Source organism: Rattus rattus, chromosome 2, assembly GCF_011064425.1.
Source record: "Rattus rattus isolate New Zealand chromosome 2, Rrattus_CSIRO_v1, whole genome shotgun sequence".
NCBI lineage: Eukaryota > Metazoa > Chordata > Mammalia > Rodentia > Muridae > Rattus > Rattus rattus.
The window spans coordinates 62627740-62638041 of NC_046155.1; the positions used below are offsets into that span (position 1 = coordinate 62627740).

General features: G+C 48.8%; 1 protein-coding gene across 1 annotated transcript in view; it reads right to left on the minus strand.

The window, feature by feature from the left end:
• The window catches only part of Lrrc27 (leucine rich repeat containing 27), a 30668-nt gene extending 21112 nt beyond the window's left edge, over window positions 1–9556 (minus strand). Inside the window, exons 1-4 of the mRNA XM_032892361.1 lie at window positions 9388–9556; window positions 7583–7840; window positions 4181–4311; window positions 647–705 (exon numbers count right to left, since the gene is read on the minus strand). Of these exons, the coding sequence (XP_032748252.1) occupies window positions 647–705; window positions 4181–4311; window positions 7583–7792 (400 nt within the window). The 5' untranslated portion in view covers window positions 7793–7840; window positions 9388–9556. The remainder of the gene's footprint in view (window positions 1–646; window positions 706–4180; window positions 4312–7582; window positions 7841–9387) is intronic.
• Between the last annotated feature and the right edge of the window lie 746 nt (window positions 9557–10302).

Consider the following 10302-nt stretch of genomic DNA (forward strand, 5'->3'; position numbering starts at 1 on the left):
CCCCGCACCCACTCGGGAACTGAGATTAAATCCAGAGGAGGGCACTGAAACAAAGCAGTTGGGACTCAAGGGTGAACTGGTCCCCCAGGAAGGCAAAGCCATGTGATGGCTGCATGCAGAGTTGTATGGCCAGGTTCTGTTAGGCTGTGACCACATGCAAAGCTCAATCTGGTCTTGGCACAGACAACACATGTAACTGTTAACTCCTCTACCTGAGAACAGGCCTGAGATCTATAAGGAACTTGGAGACAGCCCTCTGGACATGCCCTAGGGTGGCAGTATTGTGGTAAGGTTAAATGAAGTCGAAAGACCCCACCACCACCACTGTGGGCAGCGCCATTCCCAGGGCTGGGATCCTGCACTGTAGAAAATGGAGAAAGTGGGGTGAACACCAGAATTCACCACTTTCTGACACTTTCAGGTTCCTGCCTGCTGTGAACCTTTGAACTGTGAGCCTTTTCTCGAGTAAGCTGTTTTGGTCAGAGCGTTTTATCACGGTGACTGGAAGAGTAACGAATAGACTGCGAGAGGGACTTTGAACACCTTGCTGCCTTATCCTTTTGGCCATGCCTCTCAACTTCATCGCAAGCCCTTGGAACTTCAACGCATTTAAAGCCACCTTCCATTTTATTGCTGTGGTACTCACCTAGCTCAACAGGTAACGCTCTGATAGGATTTCTTTCTAAAAGCAAAGTTTTCAAATGTCTTCAAGAGAAAGAAAAAATAAACAATTTAGAAAACAGAAGATTAAATGACAGTCTATAAAATATGCCAAAACTCCTCATTTTCCTTTTCTTGTGTCCTAGATGTCCTAACACAGTCCTACACCAGCACCATCAGCAAACACCTCAGAGTCTGAGGGCAAAAGGAGTGTGGCACCTGTTCTGTTCTGTCTTTCAGATTTAATTCTTACAAACCTGCTATTAATTTGTTACTCTCTCCCCTTTTACTTCTCAAGGACCCTCAGCCAAAATCTGGCACAAGCTCTGAGACAGCCTGTTCCTGCTCTGTGCTGTTCATTTGAAGATAGCTAGGCTTTGTCTCAAGGCCAGGGCTAGCAAAGCACAGAACTCTAGGCCTGAGCTACACCCAGAGACTCTGAACTACGCAGAAACCATTGTTTTCTCTGTATTGATGGGCACAGTGTGACCCCACCTGTGGAACCTGAGGCAGAGAGGAGACTGCTGGATGGAGAACACTGTAGCCTCAGTGCCCAGGAGGGAGGCTCACCCTGGCTTACTTACTTCAGCATCTACTTTAGCTTCGCTGTGATGCTACTTTCTGAGGAATTCCATTAGTTGTTGGAGACAAAGTTTCACTCTATACAATGGCTGGTGTAGACTTTGCTATGCAGATTAGAGTGATCTAAACCTGTCAACAATCCTCCTGCCTCCACCTCTCCAGGGTTAAGATTAGGGATGCAAGCCATGTCTTCCTTTATTTGAAATAACGAATAAACTCCTCTCTCTCTCTCTCTCTCTCTCTCTCTCTCTCTCTCTCTCTCTCTCTCTCTCTCTTTTGACAAAATTACTGTTGAAAGAAAATTAGGGGTTGGTGATTTAGCTCAGTGGTAGAGTGCTTGCCTAGCAAGCGCGAGGCCCTGGGTTCGAGGTCCTCAGCTCCAGGGGAAAAAAAGGAAAAAGAAAATTATGTGTGTGCATGTTTTTTAGGGCCTACATGTATGTACATGTACCATATGCCCATGGAGGCCAGAAGAGCGTATCAGATCCCATGAAACTGGAGTTACTGAGTCAAGAACTGTCCACGAGGGCCTTTACAGAGAGCCTAGTCTGCTCCCCAGAAAGCCCTTTCAACCGCTGACCTATTTCTTCCGCCCCAAGAAACTCAACGTGATGTGCCCAGGGGTCGATTACTGCAACCTTCCTGACCCAGCTCATGGGCTCTGCTGTACGGCCTTCAATCTGCTCATAAGGGAACGGCCAGCGAGGACATGCCAGCTCTGTGGGAGCAGCTGACTGTGACTCAAGAGACTGAGCAATGTGCCGTGGGCTTCTCCGGCACCAGAGCCAGAGCCATTGCAGTCCATTTGGCTTGGCTTCTTTTGGAAGAATCTTTATTTGATACTTAACATTCACCAAATGTTAAGCTGAATGCAGGCAGGACGGTCTCTGCTTTATATAGCAATACCCATGTGATGAAGAGCCTGTGTCAGGCTGGGTGTTCCGACAGTACCAGGCTGTCCTCACTGGTCACGTCGGTGCCATCTTTAATTGCAAACACATCTGCCAGCTTGTAGTCTCAGGAGAACGAATCAGCAGGCCTGTCTTAATCCCTGTGCCCATGCTCAAACATCCACGCATGGTGAGGGCGGGGAGGGGGGCTCTGATGATACTATTTTTTAATTATTTTTTTTAACTCTAAAGCCTTTAATGAGCCCATAATTACTTAAAATTTCTAATTAATATGTTTCAGCCCTTCAGCAAGTGGATTCAATTTTAATGACATAATGGGTGTAAAATCAGAGGCTCAATTATAACTTAAGCAACACAAAGCAGCTGGCTTCGCCTATCAAATATCCGAGGATTCCCGATCTGGGGATGGAGCACCTCTTTGGGGTCGAAACAGGAAGTGGGCCCCTCAGCATCAGAGTTTATGTGACCTTAACCCTCCAGGACAACAACTACTTGCCAGACCCACTGTTAACAATAAAATGTTTTGTGGATGAAAACACTCAGATATCCCGCATAGAAGATGGTTCCCTTGTGAGGAAGAAAGCCACTCTACACAAGATACGGGCCCAGAGGACCAGGTGGCCTGGAGAGGCAGCCATGACTGGGTGGAAACAGCCCAGAGATCCACTCAAGAGATCCATCCCCGAGGTTTCACCAACAGCTAGCTGGCCAGACACATGCCCTCCCCTTGTCAGTCCATCCACAGCTTGCCCTGCAGGACTCAAGGTCCCTATAGCACCAGAGGAGGGTTCCCGGAGTATCCCCTGGCTCAGACACAGCAAAAGCAAGCTGCTTCCTGCTGAGCTGGACGCTGAAGGCGAGGACCTTTGCTTTCACCATCATCTGTGCCGAGTGCTTGCTTTTTTTTTTTTTTTTTCTCATTTTTATTTACATTTTCCCAAACAGTATAACCTCTGCAAACCTTAGGCTGTTACACAGTGGACTCGTGATACCACCGCTGGAACACCCCCTACCCAGGATCTGGGGTCACCCCTGGATGACTCTTGTTTTCTGGCCTCATGATGCCAATCCCAATAGCTCTGAGATCCCCTGAGGCCCAGCTGAGGTCAGCTCGGCCAAGCCTCCTGCGTGGACCTCTTCCCTGGCTGCCTGCCAACTCTTCCTGCTTCTACCCTTTGCCCTACAGCTTCCTTCCTTAGGCAGCGATCTGGGGCCAAGCCTAATTCTAACCCTCCCACGTTTGGTTAGTTCTTTCAAAAGAAGTTTCAAAGTTGAGAACACAGATCCCAAACCCCAGAGGCCTTCGTCAGCTTTGCCTACCATGTCCCTGACACCTGGTAAGCCCCCAGTTGCTTCGGGAACTTTTCTCTGCCATTTTCCCTCTGTCCCAGCCAATGAGGTGATGGGGGTCTGAAGGTCAGAGCTAATGCTGGTACAGGGGGACATGTGGCATGGAGAGAGAACCCAAGAAAGGAGATGGTGAGCCTGCAGATGGGGTAGGGGATGGAAGTCTGGGTGTCGAGGGTGGGCTAGACTGGGCTCTGCAACTGGGAGTTCCAGGAAATCCTGGGAAGCCAAGGGGCAGGAATGTGGTAGGACAGTCCACACTGCTTGCTTAGAGATTTCTAGCTTTCTAAAGGCGGGCAAAACTCTTCCCCAATAGTCGGGGGGGGGGGATTCCCCACAGCCCACGGCGATATATGGTGGGCTTTTCATATACGCAGTGAACTTTTGACCTTAGCCTCCCACAGCAGGGTCAGGTGGAATCAGCTGCCCTAGAAAATGTCAAAGGGCCCATCATGACATGGTTGGCTGCACCTGAGAAGGCTGTCTAAACCATCTGGACTTGGATAGCTGACCATACACCTCTGGGCTCTGTCTGAACCATGTGGACTTTTTACATTTTGAGATGACAGCTCATTATGTAGACCAAGTTGGCCTCACACACTCAGACATCTGCCTGCCTCTGCCTCTTAAGTGCCCAGCCCAGATCAAGACAATCTAATTGCACATCTAAGGACACTTACTTGTGAGAGCCAATCCCAGGTGGAAGAACCCTGATCTTGTTGTAACGGAGGTCCAGCCATGTCAGGTTGGGCAGCAGCTGGAAGAAATCCTGTGGAATCTCGCTGAGCAAATTCCTCTGCAGGTGTAATTGCTTCCACAGAAGGAGAACAGAGGGCAATTTGTCAGCCAGTGAAATTTAAAACCGTCTCCAAAAGGACTAAAACAACCACAGCTACACATCAAACCAAACATAGAGTAGTCTCAAGAACCAGAGAGATTTAAAACCTAAAACTGTTTTCCTTTTTTCTGGCCACACCCAATACCACACCCAGCAAACCCAGTGAACAAGCAGAAGAGCCAGGTCTGAATGATTCCCAGTTGGCAGTGAGGGGAAAGCTACAGGGAACACAGACACATTCTGCTGTGACTTGATTTGTGATGACACAGAAAGAGGCCACCACACAGGCAAGAACATGATACATGTGGCTTGATCTGAGTCCTGTGAAGTGTTGCCCTGACTTGACCAGGGTAATATTCTACGACCCCTCAGTGGATGCTTGAAACCACAGACAGCACTGGGACAATCTGATTTCCTGTCTGTGTGCTCCCAGGATGAAGTGTAGCTGCTGAAGCCAGCACAGCGAGAGGTTAACAATAACCAACGACGCAATAGAATGGTCAAAAAAATACATACATGTTATTAAAACAGAGTTTGTTTCTGAAATTTTCTACTGAGCACTCCTGGATAAGGGGAAAAGCTACATATGTGTGTGTGTGTGTATGTGTGAATATACTATATATATCTGTGTGTATGCATGTATGTGTGTATACTATCTATATGTGTATGTGCATTTATGTGTGTATCCACACATACATGTACATTATATATATGAAATGCACAATACTATATTTAGAATCATATATAATGTATATGTTAGAGATTTTACTATTATTTTGTGTTGCATGTGTGCATGGTGAGCATGCATGCATCAGCACACGTGTAAACATCAAAGGGCAACTTCGTGGATCCAGCTCTTTCCTCCCACCTTTACATGGGTTCTGGGGATGGAACTCAGGTTACCAGGCTTACTTGGCAAGCACTTATGCCTACCTAGCCATCTTGCTGGCCAGAAGTGTGTTATTTCATAGTCTCGGTGTAGCTGGATTATAGTATGTTTAACATGCTTCCATGATGTTGCTGCTATATGCTGTCAAAGCATCATTTTGCACGTTTACACTCGTGTTCACACTTGCCATGGGGGCAGCATCAGATGTCAGGGATGCTGACCTTAAAGCAAAACTTCCTGAGTTTAAATCTAGGTTTTGAAAACTCTTAGCTGTGTGATCTTAAGTAAGCTCCTGCACCTCTCTGTTCTTGGGTGTCCTTGCCTGTAGAGTGGGGCCAATGGGGCTTCCCTGGCAGGATCACACAGTAAGTGTGAGTGTATCAGCCATTAGATCACACAGTAGGTGTGAGTGTATCAGCCATTACAATTGTGCTGCCTTCCTACTCCAGCAGCCATGGGCAGCTTCCCCTGTCAGAGTGACACTGCTCCCAACTCTATAGATCCCATCTTCCTGATATAAATGACTTCCAGGTTCTTGAAGAATGTTGATTGCAATAATGGTGTTTTGTAAGCATGAAAATAGAACATCAGTTTGGAGACCATCAGTCCCTGCCTGCTGGCAGCCGGCATGGTCTTTTGAGATTAGAATGGCAGGCAGCTGGCATGCATGGTAGGACACGTGCCCTTGACTGGATGCTTATGAATACTTCCACATACACAGAGTACACGCCCCACATAGAACATGAGAATGCATGTCTCCTGCACATACGTTCCTCAGGCACATAAGAATACACATGCACATACATACACATGTGTCTCTAGACATGTGAGGATACATTCCCCCTTCCCACATGTGTACATGCTTTCTTCAGTCATATGGTGGCAGATGTCCCCTCCAACACATGAGGAGACACATCCTTATACATGCATATGTGTCTCTGGGCACATGACACGCACATGCAAGACCCCATCATGGCCCTGCTTGGCTTTTCAGAGTGGAGGCTTTAACCTGCTCAGGCATGCTCTTTCCTCTCTGTGTAAGCTAATCCTGACACTCGGACTGGAAACCAGGGTTCCTTCTGAACACGGGAAAATGAACCTAAGAGAGGGTAACACGCCATCTCCCCCAGCGAGCCCGGCAAATCTGGCTCCGCGCTGTCTGGAGTCACCAAAGCACATTCTGCTGTGCCCTTCCTCCAGATCCCAGCGTGAACAGGGTTTCTTTGTATGTCTTCTGAGCATCAATGTCCCTAGCATGGAATTTATACCTTTGGGGACTGATGGCTGCACTGTTGCAAAATGAAGCCCATGACCCCTAATGGTCTAATAGCTCTGGGTAGTTATTTCCTCACAGACTTTTTGGCATAGTAATACATTCATAGCAATGCCTGTTTTCTCAGATAGTTAGGAGTCTGGGTTAGACCTGAAGGACTTTGGAATTTCCTCCTTCCTCTTTGAGTAAAGGCAATGGGTACTGCACAGTCTCCTTGACTGGACTCCTGAGAATAGAGAGCTTCACTCCTTAGTGACACCTGAATAACTGTAGCGGGAGGAGGTGGGCCCTGTAATGAAGAATGCACTCCCAGAGGTGATGATAACCAGCCAGGCAAGGCCACGGGGACTGTTGACTCTGAGGCCAGTTTGGGCCACACAGCAAGACCTCATCTACAAAAAAGGGCAAGAGCGCCTGCTCCTCTCAGGCCTTGGAGAAGACGTAGGCAGAGTGAATGGACAGCTTGCCTGAGTGCTGTGATGTCTCTGATGAGGTCATTACGTATTTGACTGTCTTCTTACAATGCACCGCAGTACTATTTCTAGGTTCCAGATGAAGCTGAATGCAACTTAAGGACACTCAGTGCCACCAGGGCAGTGCCAGCACTGCTGGGGCATCCTCTATCCTGTCTGCCATCAATGCTGCTTGCTCCAGAAAGTACAGGGACAAGGCAACATTACTAGGGAGTGCCCTGAAGGCCAGTCTGACACAAGGAGAGCAGTGTGTAACATCACGAAAATGAGAGAAAGTTTCCAACTGTTTTCAGAGTGTTTGGGGAGTTCAGAAGGACATGTGTTTTAAATCAGAGACCCAGGGTGTTTGGGCACTGATCTCCACCCAGTTTTCTCAGGGAGAAACACAACCCACGGGTTGGAGAAGGCTGCCCCATCCTGATACCTAGCCCTCTCTGTTGCCTGGCACCGCATCTCAATTGCTTTGTTGTGGTCGGCCAGTGAAAGGCCAGTTAACCCCTTGCTCCTTCTAGAATTCACCTCTCCTAGCACAAGGAACAAAGGGCCAAGCCGATTCTGCTTCTGGCTGCAGACACACGTGCATCATACCCTCCCAGGATCTGGACTTACTTGAAGGTTGGGAATTTTAAAGAACTTTCCCAAATGGCGCAGGCCTTTTTGACTCAGGTCTAAAGTTGGTGAGGAAGAATAGATGACCCCTTCAAAATCCACTTGATTATTGTCTCTGGAAAAGGAATCAGGGAGGCTCTTGGCGGTGGCAGCAGCATCCTTGGGATCTTTAGCAGCCTTCTCGGCTTGTGGGCTGGTGTCCTCCTCCATTTGATGCCTTCCAGTGGCCACTGCTCATCCTTCTTGGTATGGAGTCACCTGGAGACAAGGGAGGTCAGTGTGTGTCCGAGCAACCAGAAGTCACACGGGGCCGGGGGGGGGGTTGGGGTTGGGGTGGGGTGGGCAGAATAGCTAGGGCATGTCTGTAGGAGCTCGAGTTGCTAAAAAATCAACAGTACCATGAATTTAGCTTTTAAACTTGTAAATACGGGAACATAAGAAGGTACTGGTTAAATTCTTTGTTCCTCGCACTGTATCACGAAGTTTGAGGAAGAAAATGATGATTGTGATTTGAGAAGTGGGGCTCAAGAAGCCCAGATTGGCCTCCGACTCTCTGTGGTAAGCTTCTAATTCCTGGTCTTCCTGCACCCAAGGTGCTGAGATCACAAGCAAGCAGCTATCTGACTACAGTTTATCTTTAACTGGAAAATACCAGTAAAAACAAGCATCCAGCGTGAAAATAGAGGGGGAACTTTTTAAGTTTGCAAACCTCCTGCAAACTGGGGAGAGGCTTCTGGTAAGACAGTTTCCTATTTCCACCCTGCCAATTCCTCTGCTTCTTGTATCCAAGACTGGACAGGAAGCCAGCCCCCAGCTCCCACTCTGGCCCAGACTAGACCAAAGAGGTATCCAGGTGGGCACTGGTCAATGACAACCTTGCATCTTAGTTCAACGATCCTTTTGTTCAGCCAGAGTATACTTTCAAAGCCATCCAAGCAAAGAGGAAGGCTGGAATGCTTATAGGCTTAAGGACAGCTGTCAACTAGATTGGCACGCATGTCTCGTTTCACTCCCCTTTAAGGAGAAGGTAACTTTCCAGTTAAGGAGCTGGTCTCAAGGGTGTACAATTCATGGGGAGCCTAGGTCTGTTTTGGCAGGAGATATGCCACACAAACCCACAGCCCTGGGAGTGGGTCTCCCTAAGGTCTCCAAGCTTTTTACAGTCTGTGGTTCATTGTATCTTTTTTCTACATTTTGGAATTAGGGGGAAAGATTCTGCCTCCAACAGAAATTACATTGGTAGAAATTACATCGGTGGACATGACGTTGGTGGAAAATGTGTGGACAAGAGGGAGGCAGGGGACTAGTGATTCCCTTTCCACAATGCGCTGGGTTAGAGGGAGGTTCGACTTTTGGGTCTCAACTCCCATCTTCCCAGGTACGGCCACAGGGGGACCTAGTCATGGTCTCTCCCACCACCGTGTCATCAAAGGCCAATGTTCACAGGATCCTCAAGAGACCACTCACTTCACTGCCCGATGGGGCGGTCCCCTCAACCCCAGAGTCTACGCCCGCTAGTTTGTGACCCCGCCCCGCAACCTGGCGGGTCCCATCCAGTCCAGCCGGCCAGCGGTGATTGACGTAACAGTTATCCCACCCTCCAGCCTCGTTCCTCCTCCCCGCCCACCTGAGACTCCGCCCTAAAACGTCGGCTGCCCCGCCTCCGAGAGGCTCAGGCACCGCCTAACAAACGAGCGAGCTGCGCGGCACACACGGTCACCACGGAGACGCTGCTGCGGTACGGAGGCCGGAGGGCATCAAGCCGCGGGTCTTGGGTGGAATGGCTCCAATACGCGTGCGCTTACCGCCTCTTACGCTGGAGGTGGGCGACAAGGCCAAAAAGAAACGTTGTGAGGACGGGCTGGTGGATTCCGGGAGGGCTTGGGGACCCGAGGGAGGTCGAGCGATGCTTCTGCAGACCAGATCGTCTTCCAGAGCAATGGACCCTCGGGCTTCAGGCCTCCGGAGCTGACCGCTGCCCTCGGCGCCTGCGCAGAAGCAGTAGCTGCATTGCCTGGCTCTTGGCTTCCTAGGCTGGTGCAGGGTTTGCTGCAAAGAGGCGTCCCTTTTGTAGCGGGGCTTGGTTCTGCACAGACCCTCTCCGTGTCGAAACTTGGAGGCTACCCTTTCCCATGTAGAAACCTGCTGGGCAGGGCATTCTAGGAGGCAGGTCAACCAGGTCTGTATACCCTAAACCACATCATCCTCTAGAGAAAAGGGATCCCTCCCGAAAAGAGAGATTATTGGAGCATGGTAAACTGCCTTAATAGCCAGATCTGGTGGGGATAGAAGCCCTGCTGCGGATCCCAGAGGATCCTGAGCAATGAGGTGATATGGGTTACTCCTTTCTGGGGACCAGAAGTTGGGATCTTAGCAGGTTCCACAGTTTTTAGTGAGTAATGTGTCACACACAGAGCAACATGACACGCGATCATATCTAAGGGAAACAATCGGAAATGAACTAGCCTGGACATTGAATTGTACCCTTGGCTAGCGTGCCCATTGATATAATCTTGCTAAATATTTTTGAAGCAGCAAAGCAGGCCTGAACTGAAGGTATAAGAGGGAACTAACGTGGAGTCTAGATCTAAAACAAATTTGGTTTATTCGGAGCAGCAAGATGAGAATATTCTTAGAACGTAGGTAGGAGAGAGCCATTTCCACAAAGTTGTCTTGTATGAATGCAATAATAAATTTAAAATTTTCAATTCATTTACTAA